This window comes from Oncorhynchus mykiss, chromosome 3 (genome assembly GCF_057628025.1).
Source record: "Oncorhynchus mykiss isolate SJ-2025 chromosome 3, ASM5762802v1, whole genome shotgun sequence".
Classification (NCBI taxonomy): Eukaryota; Metazoa; Chordata; class Actinopteri; order Salmoniformes; family Salmonidae; genus Oncorhynchus; species Oncorhynchus mykiss.
Genome location: NC_143024.1, coordinates 14733024 through 14756772, shown reverse-complemented (window position 1 = coordinate 14756772; position 23749 = coordinate 14733024). Strand labels below are relative to the sequence as shown.

At 42.0% G+C, this 23749-nt stretch overlaps 1 protein-coding gene across 3 annotated transcripts in view; it reads right to left on the bottom strand.

Annotated features, from left to right (window-relative positions):
* Positions 1–6619: 6619 nt before the first annotated feature.
* LOC149984402 (diacylglycerol O-acyltransferase 1-like) overlaps positions 6620–23749 on the bottom strand; it is a 41270-nt gene continuing 24140 nt past the window's right edge. For all 3 annotated transcript variants that reach the window (XM_090221651.1, XM_090221649.1, XM_090221655.1), the window contains 11 exons: positions 19639–19767; positions 17387–17461; positions 15741–15844; positions 14111–14149; positions 13946–13987; positions 13803–13847; positions 13518–13630; positions 13282–13347; positions 12987–13074; positions 7714–7776; positions 6620–7589 (listed from right to left, as the gene is read on the bottom strand). In XM_090221651.1, coding sequence (XP_090077777.1) covers positions 7425–7589; positions 7714–7776; positions 12987–13074; positions 13282–13347; positions 13518–13630; positions 13803–13847; positions 13946–13987; positions 14111–14149; positions 15741–15844; positions 17387–17461; positions 19639–19767 — 929 coding nt within the window. In that variant the 3' untranslated portion in view covers positions 6620–7424. The remainder of the gene's footprint in view (positions 7590–7713; positions 7777–12986; positions 13075–13281; positions 13348–13517; positions 13631–13802; positions 13848–13945; positions 13988–14110; positions 14150–15740; positions 15845–17386; positions 17462–19638; positions 19768–23749) is intronic.

Sequence of the window (23749 nt, the reverse complement as noted above, 5' to 3'; positions counted from 1 at the left end):
AATGAGTCTCAACTTTTTCCACATTTCCTGTTAGGGACCTCATTTCTCTTGCACTGTCAGTACTCTGTTATCACACAAAAAGTATTGATGTTCAGCAGAATGAGCTGAAAAGTCTATTGCTGTGAGCTGTGCTGACTCATTTTGAGGTATCAAACCAGTTGCATTATTGAAACGGTCAAAATAATGTATTTACTAAAGTATTATGTAACAACATGCTAATACAACTCTGTTACTGGTTTAATTACAGTGTTATTACACAGGTAAAATAGCAACACAAGTGTTACCTATCTTCCCAGGGTGTTTACTATGAACTGTCTCTGGGCATTGGAGATCACCAGCCTAATACAGTCCTAGTCAACTCTTCTCGTCCCAGCCCCCTAAACATTGTGTCACCATGACAAAGCCCAGGGAGCTGTGTTTCATTGAATGGTCCCTCCTGAAAATGAGCAGGAACCAAACACAGCACATCGCCCCCCACTACCAAAAAAGGACCCCTACTCTGCTGGACCTGAGTTAAGGTGTACATACTGGACTGGATCTACAGACCTGAGTTAAGGTGTATATACTGGACTGGATCTATAGACCTGAGTTAAGGTATACATAATGGACTGGATCTACAGACCTGAGTTAAGGTGTATATACTGGACTGGATCTACAGACCTGAGTTAAGGTGTATATACTGGACTGGATCTACAGACCTGAGTTAAGGTATACATACTGGACTGGATCTACAGACCTGAGTTAAGGTATACATACTGGACTGGATCTACAGACCTGAGTTAAGGTGTACATACTGGACTGGATCTACAGACCTGAGTTAAGGTGTACATACTGGACTGGATCTACAGACCTGAGTTAAGGTGTATATACTGGACTGGATCTACAGACCTGAGTTAAGGTATACATACTGGACTGGATCTACAGACCTGAGTTAAGGTGTATATACTGGACTGGATCTACAGACCTGAGTTAAGGTGTATATACTGGACTGGATCTACAGACCTGAGTTAAGGTGTACATACTGGACTGGATCTACAGACCTGAGTTAAGGTGTACATACTGGACTGGATCTACAGACCTGAGTTAAGGTGTATATACTGGACTGGATCTACAGACCTGAGTTAAGGTATACATACTGGACTGGATCTACAGACCTGAGTTAAGGTGTATATACTGGACTGGATCTACAGACCTGAGTTAAGGTGTATATACTGGACTGGATCTACAGACCTGAGTTAAGGTGTATATACTGGACTGGATCTACAGACCTGAGTTAAGGTGTATATACTGGACTGGATCTACAGACCTGAGTTAAGGTGTATATACTGGACTGGATCTACAGACCTGAGTTAAGGTGTATATACTGGACTGGATCTAAAGCAGGCAACTCTACTTCTGACATGGAATTAGAACTCTGTTGCCTGCAATGTCCAAGAGACGCTGGTTGAATGTTTGTTTCATTCCAGTCCAAGTGGTTCGGACTGGACATCATGAATTGAACGTTTGAGGACATTCTAAGTGTTGTTTAGACAGACCCTTCGCTGCAGGATGACTTCATATTCATGTAGGCTCCTGTGATCTTTCAATAAACTAAGTAAGTGATGGGAGAACGGTAAAACAAACTCGTACATTAAACATCTCATACCACACCAGTGAGACAGACTGTTGGGCTGTAGGGCGAGTATGGAGGCAGTTGTATCTTCTGGTGCTGGATCAAAATGAACCCCAAGGGCCCTAGAAGCAATACCTTAACATTAGGCAACAAGTGTCATGGTTAACTGAACAGTTGTGAGACTGGTTGAGGTCAGAAAATAAATATGTAATTTTGGCATTTATATGAACTAAGGGGGTAGAGACAATTTCCACATGTCATTAATCATCTCAGTCATTAACCCACTTGAAACCAGGAGGGACTTTCACTCAATGGAAACGTCCTGTTATAGAAAACCATGTGAAAAGATGAAGGACAACTGGGTATCATCCCATTGAACCAATTGCACAAAAAAATGACAATGGAAAAATACTCCATCTTCTTCTTCTGCCTATGTCAGTTCAGACCCAGTCGGAGGGTTCTGCTTTCTGTCAGAGCTAGAGTTGCAAAATTCTGGGAACTTTCAATAAATTCCCTGGTTTTCCCGAAAACCCAGTTAGAGGATTTCTGAAATCAGGAGGGAATAATCAATAAATTCCCTGGTTTTCCCAAAAACCCAGTTAGAGGATTTCTGAAATCAGGAGGGAATAATCAATAAATTCCCTGGTTTTCCCAAAAACCCAGTTAGAGGATTTCTGAAATCAGGAGGGAATAATCAATAAATTCCCTGGTTTTCCCGAAAACCCAGTTAGAGGATTTCTGAAATCAGGAGGGAATAATCAATAAATTCCCTGGTTTTCCCGAAAACCCAGTTAGAGGATTTCTGAAATCAGGAGGGAATAATCAATAAATTCCCTGGTTTTCCCAAAAACCCAGTTAGAGGATTTCTGAAATCAGGAGGGAATAATCAATAAATTCCCTGGTTTTCCCGAAAACCCAGTTAGAGGATTTCTGAAATCAGGAGGGAATCAAGAAATTCAGAATCTTCCAACTAGGTATTCTGGACAATCTGGGAATTTATTCTTCGTTACCAGAATTTTGCAACCCTAAGAGCGATGCTGTAAAAGCTACAGGCTGCAAAGACAACTTTGAAATGCGTGTGGATATTCTCCTCCAGGCTGCTGTGTGCGCCGTGCAGAGGAAGTGAGTGAATTAAAATACAAAAGATGACAGTAATGTAAGTAAACACACCTCCCCTGCATTACTCACACACATTAGAGCTACTCCCAAATGGCACCCAATCCCTATATACTGTAGTACTCTGACACCATACTCCCTACTGTATATAGTGCACTACATTTGACCACTACCCATAGGGCTCTGGTCAAATTTAGTGCACTACATAGGGAATAGGGTGCCATTTGGAACAATACCCTCCAGCTGAACCAATGGGAACCATATGATATACAGGACAGATGATTTCTGGTGCTGCTGAATGGGAGAGGAAAATTAAAGTCTGAGGAGCTTCAGGATGTTATCAGGACCTTTCTAACAGCTTGTCTAAAGGGGGTCTGTTTCATTTGCCAGGGATTAAGTAAGGGGGATGTTGGTGTTGTAGGCTAAAGTTGGCAAATATTCAAGGTTGATCACAGCCATCATCTCTGAATAGACTAGGTAACAGAACAAGGTTGAACACAGCCATCATCTCTGAATAGACTGAGTAACAGAACAAGGTTGAACACAGCCATCATTTCTGAATAGACTGAGTAACAGAACAAGGTTGAACACAGCCATCATCTCTGAATAGACTGAGAAACAGAACAAGGTTGAACACAACCATAATTTCTGAATAGACTGAGAAACAGAACAAGGTTGAACACAGCCATCATTTCTGAATAGACTGAGTAACAGAACAAGGTTGAACACAGCCATCATTTCTGAATAGACTGAGTAACAGAACAAGGTTGAACACAGCCATCATCTCTGAATAGACTGAGAAACAGAACAAGGTTTGAACACAGCCATCATCTCTGAATAGACTGAGAAACAGAACAAGGTTGAACACAGCCATCATCTCTGAATAGACTGAGAAACAGAACAAGGTTGAACACAGCCATATTTTCTGAATAGACTGAGTCACAGAACAAGGTTGAACACAGCCATCATCTCTGAATAGACTGAGTAACAGAACAAGGTTGAACACACAGCCATCGTCTCTGAATAGACTGAGTAACAGAACCAGGTTGAACACAGTCATCATTTCTGAATATACTGAGTAACAGAACAAGGTTGAACACAGCCATCATCTCTGAATAGACTGAGTAACAGAACAAGGTGGAACACAGGCATCATCTCTGAAAAGACTGAGTAACAGAACAAGGTGGAACACAGGCATCACCTCTGAATAGCACAGAGTTATAGAACAAGGTCTTAATATAGGCCTACTGTATATAATGTTAATTTGGCGTATATTTCACACACCACACACAGACACGGGTACTGTAGACGTAAATCTCCATCTCCCCACCGTTCTTCTTGAGAGAAGACACAAACTGACTCCAAACTTCAGTTCATTGCAATCAGGGATTACAATCTCCTGTCTCGCTCCACTTCCCTAAACAACTGATAACGACGGTGCCAAATATGATTTAGCAGCCAGCCGCTGAGGCTTGGCGTCAGACAGCTGCAGGGTAATCACTAATGTGAATAATTAGAGACGTTGTGTGCGTCCCAAAAATGGAACCCTACTCCCTATATAGTGCTGGTCAAAAAGTGAGCTATATAGGGAATAGGATGCCATGTGGGAGGCAGCTGTTGTCGTCAACCCTTCCCACGTCCCCACGTCTCCTCTCCTCTGCATTCACAGAGACATGTCTCTAGGGCCCTTAGTCACTAAATTAATAAACATACACTACCGGTCAAACGTTTTATAACATCTACTCATTCAAGAGTTTTTCTTTATTTTTACTATTTTCTACATTGTAGAATAATAGTGAAGACATTAAAACTATGAAGTAACACACATGGAATCATGTAGTAACCAAAAAAGTGTTAAAAAAAAATCAAAATATATTTGATATTTTAGATTCTTCAAAGTAGCTACCCTTCGTCTTGACAGCTTTGCACACTCTTGGCATTCTCTCAACCAGCTTCATGAGGTAGTCACCTGGAATGAATTTCAATTAACAGGCGTGCCTTCTTAAATGTTCATTTGTGGAATTTCTTTCCTTTCTTTCATTCTTGAGCCAATCAGTTGTGCTGTGACAAGGTAGGGGGGTATACAGAAGATAGCCCTATTTGGTAAAAGATCAAGTCCATATTATGGCAAGAACAGCTCAAAAAGCAAAGAGAAACGACAGTCCATCATTACTTTAAGACATGAAGATCAGTCAATATGGAAAATTTCAAGAACTTTTCTCAACATCAACTGTTCAGAGGAGACTGTGAATCAGGCCTTCATGGTCGAAATCCTGCAAAGAAACCACTACCAAAGGACACCAATAAGAAGAAGAGACTTGCTTGGGCCAAGAAACACAAGCAACGGACATTAGACTGATGGAAATGTGTCCTTTGGTCTGGAGTCCAAATTGGAGATTTTTGGTCCCAACCTCCGTGTCTTTGTGAGACGCGGTGTGGGTGAACGGATGATCTCTGCATGTGTATTTCCCAACATATAGCATGGAGGAGGAGGTGTGATGGTGTGGGGGTGCTTTGCTGGTGACACTGTCTGTGATTTATTTAGAACTCAAGGCACACTTAACCAGCATGGCTACCACAGCATTCTGCAGTGATACGCCATCACATCTGGTTTGGGCTTAGCGGAACTATCATTTGATTTTCAACAGGACAATGACCCAAAACACACCTCCAGGCTGTGTAAGGGCTATTTTACCAAGAAGGAGAGTGATGGAAGGCTACATCAGATGACCTGGCCTCCACAATCCACCGACCTCAACCCAATGGATTGGGATGAGTCGGACCTGGAAAAGCAGCCAACAAGTGCTCAGCATATGTGGGAACTCCTTCAAGACGGTTGGAAAAGCAATCCAGGTGAAGCTGGTTAAGAGAATGCCAAGAGCATGCAAAGATGTCATCAAGGGAAAGGGTGGCTATTTTAAAAGTGTTAAACAAATTAAAATATATTTTATATTTGAGATTCTTCAGACTTTTTTGGTTACTACATGATTCCATATGTGTTATTTCATAGTTTTGATGTCTTCACTATTATTCTACAATGTAGAAAATCGTAAAATAAAGAAAAACCCTTGAATGAGTAGGTGTTCTAGAACGTTTGACAGGCAGTGCAGCTATATAGTGCAGCTATATAGTGTCTGCTGGGGAAACGAGCCAAGTGCAGTCACTGCAAGGTACTGTATCCTTCTCAATTCATTTGGAAAGGAGATATACAGTTTTGGTCTTCACGTTTAAGACGGAATGCAGATGTACTTTTTGTGAGTGCAAATACACTGTACTCTTATTAAAAAAGGCAAATTGCCAATTACTCAAATCCTACACATTTTACTGTATGTGAAACTGCATGCAACTTTATGCGGTCTGCAACAGAACAAATCGTCACTCCTGTTCTAATCTAAAACCCTATCAGCCGCGGAACATCTTGCAGACTCGGGATCTGAGCAGCGTCACATTGTATGTCGGGGACAGGAAGTAGAATTACCTGTAGCCATTTCAGGAAGTCTTCCTTCTACAGAAGCCATTCATCACACACTCTCTCTGATTGGATGATTCTGGCACCCTCATCATCTCAGGACTTATTGCTAGGAACGGCAACGTGTTTGTCCAGAAACAATAGACGAGAGATTAGAAAACATCAACACATGCTGCGGAATAGAATTCTACTTGACAAATGTTGCCACGTTACGAAGTAATAGACTAGCACACCGAGATGGAAGCTTTTTTGTGTGCAAGTTTTGTTTTTTCATATGAACTTCCTAGTAACCGCCAAGAGGTGGCCCTCTTTCCTGTGTTTCAACTGTGGAGCAAAAACCACGAGTCTCAGTGGCAGATAAAGCAGAGGGAAGTGAGAAATGCATGATCGGTAGTAACAACATGAAGTCAAATAGGACATCATTCACACAAATAGAGAAATATATTTACTTGTCCATGTAGTTCTGTCGGCAACATAATAATGATCCAATTAATGGAATAAAGTCAAGAATCAACAGCTGCCATTTTCGTATCTATACATATCCCTCTATACGTACCCAAGTAAAACAAGATGACAAAATATTGAGGCTTGAGTGGCATAAATACACATCAATCTTACAAACACACATGTACTGGTTGTGTACATTTTCTGAGAAACTGGCACTTTTTGAAAATTGCACTTGTCAGACATGTTTCAATAAGGCATATTCTAATATTCACTAACTAAATTGATTGTTTCTATAACAAGTGTGTTATCTTTAAAGTGGCAATCAGCAGTTGAAACAATAACAAAGCTGCCTCCCCACCCCTGGTTCAGTAAAAAGCTGAGGGATGGGACTGGAGAAATGGAATCACTTTCAAATTCATGGACAGAGATATGGATGCAACGATTGACCATCCATGATTAAAAACAAGTATAGTTTTAACCATGTTTTGAGGCTATATAGTGTCTGTTTACATTTGATTTGTTTACAAATATTGGAGTAAAACAATCCTATATTTTGGTTTGTGATGGGGAACGACAGTCGAACTAAGCTGGTGAGGCATTTATAAGTTATGTTCCTCAAGAATCGATGGGTACATATCATTAATGTATGAGTCCAAAAATGGATGTAGCAAATGCTGATGGCCCCTTTAAGGTGCTTCCATAAAGTAGCATACAGTACATTTCTAGCTCTATTTGTCTTTCCTATAAAAGGCTGGTCTGGTATATATTCCCCTGAGGAGGTCATTCAGGTCCACCTCCCGCTGACCCCACTCTGTAGTGAAGTACATAGTAGTCGTGGACGTACATGAGCACGGCGATTGGCTGGCCAATGATGAGAGAGAGCCATACGGCTGCGTTGCCATAGTTACCTCGGAGAAAACGCGCCACAAACCAGGCCAGCGGAAGCTGTAAGCCAAGGACTCCATTTAGTGAGTAAACAAACACAACATTCATTTTAATGAGTGAAAAACACCACCAGTAAATTACTTCAGACAATAAACTTTTTAATTTCTCAGTTCTAAGATCTCACCTGAGCCATCATGCCCATAAAAGCCCATGGCCTCAACATCTTCAGTGGAACACTGACCAGGTACTGTGAAGACAACATCAGCAACATTAAGTTTTAGTTTTCAAGAACAGTTTTCAACACAGTCATCTCCTTCGTCATCTCCTTTATCCACAGTGAACAGGAAAATAATGTTTCCACTCCAGACAGCTAACCTCTGGAATGACACCTGATGTAACAGACAGACAGCTAACCTATGGAATGACACCTGAGGTAACAGACAGACAGCTAACCTACGGAATGACACCTGAGGTAACAGACCGACAGCTAACCTATGGAATGACACCTGAGGTAACAGACAGACAGCTAACCTATGGAATGACACCTGAGGTAACAGACAGACAGCTAACCTATGGAATGACACCTGAGGTAACAGACAGACAGCTAACCTATGGAATGACACCTAGTTTGTACAGGAAATAAAGGTATCTGAGGTAACAGACAGGTAGCTAACCTACGGAATGACTGCTGGATGACTATCAAGCCTCGCCTCATTGCTCTGAGTGATGGGGAGCTGACAGAACCCTGCTGTGTGACCCTCTGATCTACAGATCCCAGTCTCCTGATCCCTCCTGGCATTACTCAGGGGTTTGTGTGTGTGTATGTGTGTGAGAGAGTGTGTGTGTGTATGTGTGTGTGTGTGTGTCTGTCTGTATGTGTGTGACACAAGGATCCCTCCTGTCATTACTCAGGGGAGAGGGGGAGACTGGTGTCCCGCAGGGCGCTGTGGTGCTCCGCTCCTCTCTGCTTCGCTCGCTGTCCTCTGAAGGTCAGCGTTTAAAACAGCAGCAGCAGCCCCGTTTGTCTGTCTGTCCGGGATGGGGATGAGGAGAGGGAGGGAGCCGTATCTCTGTGAACCTGCTGACTGAACAGGCTCCTCACCGTACACTGCTCTTATCTCCTCCTCCAGAAGCACAGCAGCCTGATATGGCCTTGTGTTCCACTCCTTTCCTCCTCCTCTCATCCCAGCTACACTAACGTCCCTCCAACACTGACCTTCGTCAATGATGAAGAGTGCTGGATATAAGCCAAGTGCACCCACGTGTGTGTGTGTGTGTTTGTATGTGTGTGTGTGTGTGGACAAGTATTGCCACTGTGTAGTATAGCCACTGTGTAGTATAGCCACTGTGTAGTATAGCCACTGTGCAGTATAGCATAGCCAATGTGTAGTATTTCCACTGTGTAGTATAGCCACTGTGTAGTACAGCCACTACGTAGTATTTCCACTGTGTAGTATAGCCACTGTGTGGTATAGCCACTGTGTAGTATAGTCACTACGTAGTATTTCCACTGTGTAGTATAGCTACTGTGTAGTATAGCCACTACGTAGTATAGCCACTGTGTATTATAGCCACTACGTAGTATTTCCACTGTGTAGTATTTCCACTGTGTGGTATAGCCACTGTGTAGTATAGCCACTACGTAGTATAGCCACTGTGTAGTATAGCCACTGTGCAGTATAGCATAGCCAATGTGTAGTATTTCCACTGTGTAGTATAGCCACTGTGTAGTATAGCCACTGTGCAGTATAGCATAGCCAATGTGTAGTATAGCCACTGTGTAGTATTGTCACTGTGTAGTATAGCCACTGTGTAGTATAGCCACTGTGTAGTATAGTCACTGTGCGGTATAGTCACTGTGTGTATAGTCAGAATGTGTGTATACCCACTGTGTAGTATAGCCACTGTGTAGTATAGCCACTGTGTAGTATAGCCACTGTGCAGTATAGCCACTGTGTAGTATAGCCACTGTGTAGTATAGTCACTGTGTAGTATAGTCACTGTGTAGTATAGCCACTGTGCAGTATAGCCACTGTGTAGTATAGCCACTGTGTAGTATAGCCACTGTGTAGTATAGCCACTGTGCAGTATAGCCACTGTGTAGTATAGCCACTGTGTAGTATAGCCACTGTGTAGTATAGCCACTGTGCAGTATAGCCACTGTGTAGTATAGCCACTGTGTAGTATAGCCACTGTGCAGTATAGCCACTGTGCAGTATAGCCAATGTGCAGTATAGCCACTGTGTAGTATAGCCACTGTGTAGTATAGCCACTGTGTAGTATAGCCACTGTGTAGTATAGCCACTGTGTAGTATAGCCACTGTGCAGTATAGCCACTGTGCAGTATAGCCACTGTGTAGTATAGCCACTGTGTAGTATAGCCACTGTGTAGTATAGTCACTGTGCAGTATAGCCACTGTGTAGTATAGCCACTGTGTAGTATAGCCACTGTGTAGTATAGCCACTGTGTAATATAGCCACTGTGTAGTATAGTCACTGTGTAGTATAGTCACTGTGTAGTATAGCCACTGTGCAGTATAGCCACTGTGTAGTATAGCCACTGTGTAGTATAGCCACTGTGTAGTATAGCCACTGTGTAGTATAGTCACTGTGTGTATAGTCACTGTGTAGTATAGTCACTGTGTGTATAGTCAATGTGTAGTATAGCCACCTTGTAGTATAGCCACTGTGCAGTATAGCATAGCCACAGTGTAGTATTGCCACTGTGTAGTATAGTCACTGTGTAGTATAGTCACTGTGTAGTATAGTCACTGTGTAGTATAGTCACTGTGTAGTATAGCCACTGTGTAATATAGTCACTGTGTAGTATAGTCACTGTGTGTATAGTCAATGTGTAGTATAGCCACTGTGTAGTACAGCCACTGTGTAGTATTGTCACTGTGTAGTATAGCCACTGTGTAATATAGCATAGCCACTGTGTAGTATAGCCACTGTGTAGTATAGTCACCGTGTAGTATAGCCACTGTGTAGTAGTCACTTTGTAGTATAGCCACTGTGCAGTATAGCATAGCCACAGTGTAGTATTGCCACTGTGTAGTATAGTCACTGTGCAGTATAGCCACTGTGTAGTATAGCCACTGTGTAATATAGCCACTGTGTAGTATAGCCACTGTGTAGTATAGCCACTGTGTAGTATAGCCACTGTGTAGTATAGTCACTGTGTGTATAGTCAATGTGTAGTATAGCCACTGTGTAGTACAGCCACTGTGTAGTATTGTCACTGTGTAGTATAGCCACTGTGTAATATAGCATAGCCACTGTGTAGTATAGCCACTGTGTAGTATAGTCACCGTGTAGTATAGCCACTGTGTAATATAGCATAGCCACAGTGTAGTATTGCCACTGTGTAGTATAGTCACTGTGTAGTATTGTCACTGTGTAGTATAGTCACTGTGTAGTATAGTCACTGTGTAGTATAGTCACTATGTAGTATAGCCACTGTGTAGTAGTCACTTTGTAGTATAGCCACTGTGCAGTATAGCATAGCCACAGTGTAGTATTGCCACTGTGTAGTATAGTCACTGTGTAGTATTGTCACTGTGTAGTATAGTCACTGTGTAGTATAGTCACTGTGTAGTATAGTCACTATGTAGTATAGCCACTGTGTAGTATAGCCACTGTGTAGTATAGTCACTTTGTAGTATAGTCACTGTGTAGTATAGCCACTGTGTAGTATTGGCACTGTGTAGTATAGTCACTGTGTAGTATAGTCACTGTGTAGTACAGTCACTGTGTAGTATTGTCACTGTGTAGTATAGCCACTGTGTAGTATAGTCACTTTGTAGTATAGTCACTGTGTAGTATAGCCACTGTGTAGTATTGTCACTGTGTAGTATAGTCACTGTGTAGTATAGTCACTGTGTAGTATAGTCACTGTGTAGTACAGTCACTGTGTAGTATTGTCACTGTGTAGTATAGCCACTGTGTAGTATAGTCACTTTGTAGTATAGTCACTGTGTAGTATAGTCACTGTGTAGTATTGTCACTGTGTAGTATAGTCACTGTGTAGTATAGTCACTGTGTAGTATAGTCACTATGTAGTATAGCCACTGTGTAGTATAGCCACTGTGTAGTATAGTCACTTTGTAGTATAGTCACTGTGTAGTATAGCCACTGTGTAGTATTGTCACTGTGTAGTATAGTCACTGTGTAGTATAGTCACTGTGTAGTATAGTCACTGTGTAGTACAGTCACTGTGTAGTATTGTCACTGTGTAGTATAGCCACTGTGTAGTATAGTCACTTTGTAGTATAGTCACTGTGTAGTATAGCCACTGTGTAGTATAGCCACCGGGTAGTATAGCCACTACGTAGTATAGTCACTGTGCAGTATAGCCACTGTGTAGTATTGCCACTGTGTAGTATATTCACGGTGTAGTATAGCCACGGTGTAGTATAGTCACTGTGCAGCATAGCCGCTGTGTAGTATTGCCACTGTGTAGTATATTCACGGTGTAGTATAGCCACGGTGTAGTATAGTCATTGTGTAGTATAGCCACTGTGTAGTATAGCCACTGTGTAGTATAGTCACTGTGTAGTATAGCCACTGTGTAGTATAGCCACTGTGTAGTATAGCCACTGTGTAGTATAGCCACTGTGTAGTATAGTCACTGTGTAGTATAGCCACTGTGTAGTATAGTCACTGTGTAGTATAGCCACTGTGTAGTATAGCAACTGTGTAGTAGTCACTTTGTAGTATAGCCACTGTGTAATATAGCATAGCCACTGTGTAGTATAGTCACTGTGTAGTATAGCCACTATGTAGTATAGTCACTGTGCAGTATAGTCACTGTGCAGTATAGCCACTGTGTAGTATAGCATAGCCACTGTGTAGTATTGCCACGGTGTAGTATAGCCACTGTGTAGTATAGCCACTGTGTAGTATAGCCACTGTGTAGTATAGCCACTGTGTAGTATAGTCACTGTACTGTCATGCAATAACTATATCTGTGGCCTTTAAAGTCTAATCTGACTAGCAATCTCAGCAATTATGAAACTGTAGTCTCATAGAATGCAGGATTTCTTCACAAATGGTATACATACTGTATATAGTCATTGTCTGATGAAAACCTTGTAACTACATGTTTTGCCAATTTAAATTGTTTTACATTTATTGAAAGTGGTATCTAACCTCAATGTACTCTGAACATTTCATGTCTTTAGAATCAAGAACATTCAAAATAGCTTCTAAATGGTCATAATTCTATATTCGTTGATGGAAAACATGTTTTTTTATTGTCTTTTCTCTTTGAAAAGTTGATGTTTTGGCGATTGAATGTTTGGGTCAGACTGTGATGATATGAGTTGCAGTGGCAGCAGAGCATCCTGGTTAAAAACCACCTGATGAAGCTAACACTCTGTTTCACTTCACAAGGAATAGTAAAGATGAGCGCAGCGGTCAGTCTGATTTCACCCAGCTAGGAGCAGAGCACCTTACCTCATGAAAGAAGGCTGAAGCCAGGAACACTGCTGATTGGCCGAGCCACTTACTGACTCCACTCTTCAGCAGGGGCTTGTAGAAGTGGCTTTGGGAGAGAGAGAGGGAGCAACACAGGAGGAAGCATATCAAACACCTCATGGCAGCTACCAGCTCACAAATCCCCAATACATCCTCAATACATTTCTGCTCAGTATCAACCTCCATTCCACTGATTCCGTACCACTGAATCATTTATAGGATCTCAATGTTAACATACAGTATACTATGTATAGAATAGATTGCATCTACTCACCGAAGGCACCATTTGTGTACTGGAATATTCCAGTTTTGCCAAAAGTATGTGATGGTCTCAGAGTTCCTGCAAGAAAGGGAAAAGTCTCCTAGTCATGTGAAGTGATGTATTTTACAGTGGTACATGCTATTGATATTTTACTTGTGTACATCTCAAATGATCACTTCTCCCTCTTAGTAACATACTGGCAATAAACAATGGAACGTAAGAAAACAGACTGTATTCATTTCACCTACCACCAGTCTCTGTAAAACTCTCGGTCTCCAAATTGCAGGAGCTCAGCAATAAAGTTCAAGGACGAGTGGAAGAACCAGTAGAAGAATATCAACCATAGAAGATGATTGGGCACCTGATGGGAGAGAGAAGACAGGGGAATAATACTGTGTCCAGGACAACATAAAACAACAATAGAAGAACGGAACGGCCCAATACAATGTTTATGTCATATCTCTCAAGGCCCAAGGTTACTATCAACCATGTTACCATGACCGCATTACCCCGGTGTTCTCTTGTGTACTCACGGCTAGTCTGAGTAGACGCTCCATCATCATAGGCAGGTCCATATCCTACAGTATCAGGATCAATGACGAAAGAGAGATTGTATTGATTGAGAAGAATAGTGAAAAATTATTTAAATGTAAATGTCCCAGTAATCCTACTTTACCTCCAATGGCTTCATAGAACTCTGAATAATGGGTATCATCCACTGGAGGCAAATAAGAGACCGATGAGGTGAATAAACAGCACAAATCATAACTAAAATGAGGTGCTTATTCTCAATAAATACATGTAGTCACTATACATAAGTCAATGTCAGGAGAAAACATACCTGCTGTGTTAATCCCACCAATAACTGGGTGAAGAACAGCTGGGAAGGCAGATGATTTGTTTACTTAGCATTTCTCCTCTAAATCAAACAAAGATACTGTGTGTGTGTGTGTGTGTGTGTGTGTGTGTGTGTGTGTGTGTGTGTGTGTGTGTGTGTGTGTGTGTGTGTGTGTGTGTGTGTGTGTGTGTGTGTGTGTGTGTGTGTGCAGGAAAAACGCTGTCTGCCTTTTATCTTTGGATAAGTCTTGGGACCAGAGTGCACATCTCCACAGTCGACCAATAACCAAGCTAATCTTCTAATGGAGGTCCAGAGAAATTCACAATGGAACTTGACATTGTTAAAGAAGATACTTCTATTTGTTCTATCCATGTTTGCTGTAGATGACTGTGTCAGATCGTATTGAAGAGAATAGATCTGATGTTTGCTGTAGATGACTGTGTCAGATCGTATTGAAGAGAATAGATCTGATGTTTGCTGTAGATGACTGTGTCAGATCGTATTGAAGAGAATAGATCTGATGTTTGCTGTAGATGACTGTGTCAGATCGTATTGAAGAGAATAGATCTGATGTTTGCTGTAGATGACTGTGTCAGATCGTATTGAAGAGAATAGATCTGATGTTTGCTGTAGATGACTGTGTCAGATCGTATTGAAGAGAATAGATCTGATGTTTGCTGTAGATGACTGTGTCAGATCGTATTGAAGAGAATAGATCTGATGTTTGCTGTAGATGACTGTGTCAGATCGTATTGAAGAGAATAGATCTGATGTTTGCTGTAGATGACTGTGTCAGATCGTATTGAAGAGAATAGATCTGATGTTTGCTGTAGATGACTGTGTCAGATCATATTGAAGAGAATAGATCTGATCTGATGTTTGCTGTAGATGACTGTGTCAGATCATATTGAAGAGAATAGATCTGATGTTTGCTGTAGATGACTGTGTCAGATCATATTGAAGAGAATAGATCTGATGTTTGCTGTAGATGACTGTGTCAGATCATATTGAAGAGAATAGATCTGATCTGATGTTTGCTGTAGATGACTGTGTCAGATCATATTGAAGAGAATAGATCTGATGTTTGCTGTAGATGACTGTGTCAGATCGTATTGAAGAGAATAGATCTGATGTTTGCTGTAGATGACTGTGTCAGATCGTATTGAAGAGAATAGATCTGATGTTTGCTGTAGATGACTGTGTCAGATCGTATTGAAGAGAATAGATCTGATGTTTGCTGTAGATGACTGTGTCAGATCATATTGAAGAGAATAGATCTGATGTTTGCTGTAGATGACTGTGTCAGATCGTATTGAAGAGAATAGATCTGATGTTTGCTGTAGATGACTGTGTCAGATCATATTGAAGAGAATAGATCTGATGTTTGCTGTAGATGACTGTGTCAGATCATATTGAAGAGAATAGATCTGATGTTTCTGTATCTCTATAATGTGCTCCTTCACATGGGGCTAAACAGGAAGTTGTACATCTTCTTTTATACCCATAGCACAACATTGGGAAATAACCAGTAGGACAAAGCCGTGATAACATCAACTGTTCAATCTAGTTTACAGAGTATAAAGCAGCGTACTAACAAACCAATGCAGAAAGGGTGATTGGGGACAGAACTCACCATCTCAAAAAGCCTCCTTAGCAGGAAGCTCATTCGAATCCGTGGAGACCGGGGGAAGTTTAATTCATAGCAGAGGGTTGGTGCAAAAACAAAATAATACAAATCTAAAAACACAAGAGAGATTAGAAAGAAAGAGGGGAGTGAGATAAATTAGAAAGAGAGAGACAGGAGAGAGAAAAAGAGAGAGGGGAGAGAGAGAGGAGAGAGAGAAAGAGAAAAAGAGAGAGGGGAGAGAGAGCGAGAGAGAGAGCAAGAGGAGAGAAAGAGCTATGAGCTATTTTAGCTATTACTATATTAGCTATTACTATAGTCTGATATAGCTCCAGTAGCAGGCTACAGCAGGATAGGTTGAGGCAGCAGTGATAAGAGTGGGGTCTGCTACAGCAGGATAGGTTGAGGCAGCAGTGATAAGAGTGGGGTCTGCTACAGCAGGATAGGTTGAGGCAGCAGTGATAAGAGTGGGGTCTGCTACAGCAGGATAGGTTGAGGCAGCAGTGATAAGAGTGAGGTCTGCTACAGCATGATAGCTTGAGGCAGCAGTGATAAGAGTGGGGTCTGCTACAGCAGGATAGGTTGAGGCAGCAGTGATAAGAGTGGGGTCTGCTACAGCAGGATAGGTTGAGGCAGCAGTGACAAGAGTTAGGTCTGCTACAGCATGATAGCTTGAGGCAGCAGTGATAAGAGTGGGGTCTGCTACAGCAGGATAGGTTGAGGCAGCAGTGATAAGAGTGGGGTCTGCTACAGCAGGATAGGTTGAGGCAGCAGTGATAAGAGTGGGGTTTGCTACAGCAGGATAGGTTGAGGCAGCAGTGATAAGAGTGAGGTCTGCTACAGCAGGATAGGTTGAGGCAGCAGTGATAAGAGTGAGGTCTGCTACAGCATGATTGCTTGAGGCAGCAGTGATAAGAGTGGGGTCTGCTACAGCAGGATAGGTTGAGGCAGCAGTGATAAGAGTGGGGTCTGCTACAGCAGGATAGGTTGAGGCAGCAGTGATAAGAGTGGGGTTTGCTACAGCAGGATAGGTTGAGGCAGCAGTGATAAGAGTGAGGTCTGCTACAGCAGGATAGGTTGAGGCAGCAGTGATAAGAGTGGGGTCTGCTACAGCAGGATAGGTTGAGGCAGCAGTGATAAGAGTGGGGTCTGCTACAGCAGGATAGGTTGAGGCAGCAGTGATAAGAGTGGGGTTTGCTACAGCAGGATAGGTTGAGGCAGCAGTGATAAGAGTGAGGTCTGCTACAGCAGGATAGGTTGAGGCAGCAGTGATAAGAGTGGGGTCTGCTACAGCAGGACCTGGGTTCAAATACATGCATTTGACAATTTGTTATTTAAATAGGTTCTGTGTATTTTAGTATTTTCAAACACAGCCGAAAACAAGTACTTAAAACAAATATTTTAATGGTTATTTTAAAAACCAAATAGTCGAGCAAATTGTATTTTAAAGTCTTTTCTAATACTATTTCAGATAATATTTTCAAAAACATGGGTTAAATGCATGGGAGTGTATTTGAGTATCTCCAAATATATTCAAATACTTGTTTTTTCAAATAAAAGTTATCTGAATACTTGTTTTGAAACGTTATTGAAATACCTGAAATTGTATTTGAACCCAGGTCTTGGTCTACCTGGGATGTCCAACCTCTACTGACCTCTGAGGGTGACATTTCCAGGATAGGAGACCTGATAATCCTGTCCACTTTCCCTAGACCGCGGTATAGAGGAACCTGTAGAGGAGAGTACAAGCCATGTTAAGTCAGCAATTAAACATGTATGATTCTCACAGTCACAATCACTCTACTTAGAGAACAGCTTCTTGTGTACAGTCAACCAGCAGGTGGCAGTGCAGCAGTTAAGGAGCGATGTGGATTGTAGTATTATGTGTGTGTGTTAATGTTTATGTGTACATTTTCACCAACAGGAAAACGGTTTCCATTAAGGGTACATATACAAACACTCAGCATCGCCGCCTATGAAAAATTAGGTCACAGTTGCCATTTCCATGGAGGCGAGTCAGAAATCTCATTAAGCCCTTTATTAGTAGTCAAATGTCAGTGTAGAACCCAGGTGACACAAACTCTCTAGACAAAGCAACTCTGGGAGTCAAAGGTCAACGTAGAACCCAGGTGACGCAAACTCTCTAGACAAAGCAACTCTGGGAGTCAAAGGTCAACGTAGAACCCAGGTGACGCAAACTCTGTAGACAAAGCATCTCTGGGAGTCAACGGTCAACGTAGAACCCAGGTGACACAAACTCTCTAGACAAAGCAACTATGGGAGTCAAATGTTAATGTAGAACCCAGGTGACACAAACTCTCTAGAAAACACAACTATGGGAGTCAAAGGTCAATGTAGAACCCAGGTGACACAAACTCTCTAGACAAAGCAACTATGGGAGTCAAATGTTAATGTAGAACCCAGGTGACACAAACTCTCTAGAAAACACAACTCTGGAGTCAAAGGTTAATGTAGAACCCAGGAGACACAAACTCTCTAGAAAACACAACTATGGGAGTCAAAGGTTAATGTAGAACCCAGGTGACACAAACTCTCTAGAAAACACAACTCTGGGAGTCAAAGGTTAATGTAGAACCCAGGTGACACAAACTCTCTAGAAAACACAACTATGGGAGTCATCACAGTAGAGCTTATAGGATGAGGGTTAAAATCAAACCTGTTATAACAATATTAGTTATTTTTCAAATACTTGATTGCCTGGCGCAATGGATAAAAAGGAATGGTCCCAAAAGTACATACTCCGCCCATCTGGCACTCGAGGCAGACTCAATCAAATATAAAGTATTTGAAAAATCTCCCTCACACTGCACACACTTCAAGAACAGACGTATCAGTAAAATCCGAAGCAGTGAAGCCCAGAAAGTGTGAGCAGTATCAATAGCAAAAGCAGTACATCTGAAGTAATTAAAGTAGTAGCAGTAGTGTTGTTGTTGTCCAGTTGCTGGTAGGAGGCATAGAGGACTGTGGAGACTGAGGACTTACATGAGAGGGTGCGGGCCAGGCTACGGGCTTTAGCACGGGGCATAGAGGACTGTGGAGACTGAGGACTTACATGAGAGGGTGCGGGCCAGGCTACGGGCTTTAGCACGGGGCATAGAGGACTGTGGAGACTGAGGACTTACATGAGAGGGTGCGGGCCAGGCTACGGGCTTTAGCACGGGGCATAGAGGACTGTGGAGACTGAGGACTTACATGAGAGGGAGCGGGCCAGGCTACGGGCTTTAGCATGGGGCATAGAGGACTGTGGAGACTGAGGACTTACATGAGAGGGAGCGGGCCAGGCTACGGGCTTTAGCACGGGGCATAGAGGACTGTGGAGACAGGACTTACATGAGAGGGAGCGGGCCAGGCTACGGGCTTTAGCACGGGGCATAGAGGACTGTGGAGACTGAGGACTTACATGAGAGGGAGCGGGCCAGGCTACGGGCTTTAGCATGGGGCATAGAGGACTGTGGAGACTGAGGACTTACATGAGAGGGTGCGGGCCAGGCTACGGGCTTTAGCATGGGGCATAGAGGACTGTGGAGACTGAGGACTTACATGAGAGGGTGCGGGCCAGGCTACGGGCTTTAGCACGGGGCATAGAGGACTGTGGAGACAGGACTTACATGAGAGGGAGCGGGCCAGGCTACGGGCTTTAGCATGGGGCATAGAGGACTGTGGAGACTGAGGACTTACATGAGAGGGAGCGGGCCAGGCTACGGGCTTTAGCACGGGGCATAGAGGACTGTGGAGACAGGACTTACATGAGAGGGAGCGGGCCAGGCTACGGGCTTCAGCATGGGGCATAGAGGACTGTGGAGACTGAGGACTTACATGAGAGGGAGCGGGCCAGGCTATGGGCTTTAGCATGGGGCATAGAGGACTGTGGAGACTGAGGACTTACATGAGAGGGAGCGGGCCAGGCTACGGGCTTTAGCATGGCTCATCTCTCTACACCACTTGTTCACATCTTTGTAGGAGTAGAGCTTCAGGAAGAGGACGGTGTACACTCCCAGAGCAGACGCTCCACCCACTGAGGACAAGGACAATGTGCAATGTTAAATATCAGCAATATTTATGCAATATTTTCCGTTAGAATTCACAGTCAATCATATTAAGTGTTGTATGCAAAACAGTACAATACATATTATCCATTAAATGGAGTTAATGATGTGGGTGTGGGTGGTTGTAAATGATCTTGATGTGTAGTAGCAAAGTGCGTTATGTAGTATATTTAAGCAATAAGGCCTGAGGTGGTGTTGTATATGAATCCATATACCACGGCTAAGGGCTGTCCTTAGGCAGTGCGTGGATACAGCCTTTAGCCGTGGTATATTGGCCATATATAACAAACCCCCGAGGTGCCTTGCTATTATAAACTGGTTACCAACATAATTAGAACAGTAAAAATAGACGTTGTGTCATACCTGTGGTATACGGTCTGATATACCACGGATGTCAGCCAATCAGAATTCAGGGCTCGAACCACACAGTTTATAATATAGTACAGTCAACTTGAGGTATTCAACATGCATATCACACTGTAGAACAGAAAAGAATGAAACCCTCTGATTCCCAGTTAGCGAAGACATTATCTTTGATGTGTAGTTAACAAACAGGCCCTAACAAGAAGCTGAGGAATGCTGCCCACCTGGTTCTTACTGTCCTTCTCTAGGGATATCCATATATGTCAACAGTTACAACACTCACCATCCTCTCCTCGTCTATCACACAAGATGAACAACTGGGAACACAAAGTCCACTCACTTTCAACCAACTACCAGCGCTACCGCCCGAGGTCCAGGGAAACCTGGCAAGGCCCCCAGGTCATTCTAACAGACTAGTACTGCTTTATCAACAGCGGCCATATGCTGCATGGAAATGGGCCGTGCTGGTTACCTAGTAGATGGCATGGGCACAGAGAGAGAAAGACAGAGACTGTCTCCCTCGCCAAGAGGAGCATCCGTGGCCCTCTCCCCTGACCTTGATGTATAAACAGTAGCTCTGCATGAGGTACACGAGACAGATGGTACATCTTTGTCCGTTCCCGTGGCGACGGCAGATGAGGAGAAAGAAAGACTTTCAGGTAAGGAAGGATACTGTAGCTACGCAGTCAACGTCCAGGGAAAGATGATCTGATTTGTGAGAGGTAAAAGGAAGATCTTAAAGACACTAAGACACAAGACCTTCCTATTCTCCTCTAAGAGGAATGATTACTAAAAACGAATGACTGTAGCTTCACCTTTGTTTTTATGCATGTACAGATGTAGGATCTTAATTTGAGCCAGTTTGCTACAGTAGGAAAATAATCCTGCAGCAAAAGGAAACGATTATTATTATGTGGACATTTGTGTAGGTGTTGATCCATTTTTCATAAGGGAAAATCAAGTCTGAAATGCAAAAGTGGAAATGACAAACTTCAGAAATACACAACTTATACATTTCCTTTATTGCAGGAAAATTCTCCAGCAAAAGGGTGAACAAACTAAGATCCTACATTTGTAAATATGAAACTGTGGGTATAGAACAACATCACAGACAGTTAATATCATCTTCTGGTTGTGGTCAGTTTCCTAAGTTCTGAGACATGTGTAGCCATGAGAGGCTCAGTTAGCTGTTGTATGTCACCAGATGCCATGTTGGCTAGCAACCAGCTTGATGAAGACAGGCAGAGCTGACCTGACATTGACCTGTCTCTCAGCCACTCCTCTTTTGGCCTCATATCCACCTCACTCCTTACTTCCTCTCCCTGTGAGCTAACTGGGACTGATCAAACACTGCCCAACTGATTCCATTCAGATAAAATCACATACTTGGATAATATAATGCTACATTAACAACACATTAATGACCAACTGATTCCATTAATATAAAATCACATACTTGGATAATATAATACTACATGAACTACACATTAATGACCAACTGGATAAAACACACAGACACACTAACTAAACTAATAGTGAAGACACAGAGACACACTAACTAAACTAATAGTGAAGACACACTAACTAAACTAATAGTGAAGACACACTAACTATACTAATAGTGAAGACACAGACACACTAACTGAACTAATAGTGAAGACACAGAGACACACTAACTAAACTAATAGTGAAGACACAGACACACTAACTAAACTAATAGTGGAGACACAGAGACACACTAACTAAACTAATAGTGAAGACACAGAGACACACTAACTAAACTAATAGTGAAGACACACAGAGACACACTAACTAAACTAATAGTGAAGACACAGACACACTAACTGAACTAATAGTGAAGACACACTAACTAAACTAATAGTGAAGACACAGAGACACACTAACTAAACTAATAGTGAAGACACAGAGACACACTAACTAAACTAATAGTGAAGACACACAGAGACACACTAACTAAACTAATAGTGAAGACAGAGACACACTAGATTCAGATACCGTTTTTTTCTGAAAAGCAGGATTTGCTATACAGATGTAGGATCTTAACTAATAGTGAAGACACAGACACACTAACTAAACTAATAGTGAAGACACAGAGACACACTAACTAAACTAATAGTGAAGACACAGAGACACACTAACTAAACTAATAGTGAAGACACAGAGACACACTAACTAAACTAATAGTGAAGACACACAGAGACACACTAACTAAACTAATAGTGAAGACACAGAGACACACTAACTAAACTAATAGTGAAGACACACTAACTAAACTAATAGTGAAGACACAGACACACTAACTGAACTAATAGTGAAGACACAGAGACACACTAACTAAACTAATAGTGAAGACACAGAGACACACTAACTAAACTAATAGTGAAGACACACTAACTAAACTAATAGTGAAGACACAGACACACTAACTAAACTAATAGTGGAGACACAGAGACACACTAACTAAACTAATAGTGAAGACACAGAGACACACTAACTAAACTAATAGTGAAGACACAGAGACACACTAACTAAACTAATAGTGAAGACACAGACACACTAACTGAACTAATAGTGAAGACACACAGAGACACACTAACTAAACTAATAGTGAAGACACAGAGACACACTAACTAAACTAATAGTGAAGACACAGAGACACACTAACTAAACTAATAGTGAAGACACACAGAGACACACTAACTAAACTAATAGTGAAGACAGAGACACACTAGATTCAGATACCGTTTTTTTCTGAAAAGCAGGATTTGCTATACAGATGTAGGATCTTAACTAATAGTGAAGACACAGACACACTAACTAAACTAATAGTGAAGACACAGAGACACACTAACTAAACTAATAGTGAAGACACAGAGACACACTAACTAAACTAATAGTGAAGACACACAGAGACACACTAACTAAACTAATAGTGAAGACACAGAGACACACTAACTAAACTAATAGTGAAGACACACTAACTAAACTAATAGTGAAGACACAGACACACTAACTAAACTAATAGTGAAGACACAGAGACACACTAACTAAACTAATAGTGAAGACACAGAGACACACTAACTAAACTAATAGTGAAGACACAGAGACACACTAACTAAACTAATAGTGAAGACACAGAGACACACTAACTAAACTAATAGTGAAGACACACAGAGACACACTAACTAAACTAATAGTGAAGACACACAGAGACACACTAACTAAACTAATAGTGAAGACACAGAGACACACTAACTAAACTAATAGTGAAGACACACAGAGACACACTAACTAAACTAATAGTGAAGACACAGAGACACACTAACTAAACTAATAGTGAAGACACAGAGACACACTAACTAAACTAATAGTGAAGACACACAGAGACACACTAACTAAACTAATAGTGAAGACACACAGAGACACACTAACTAAACTAATAGTGAAGACACAGAGACACACTAACTAAACTAATAGTGAAGACACAGAGACACACTAACTAAACTAATAGTGAAGACACAGACACACTAACTAAACTAATAGTGAAGACACAGAGACACACTAACT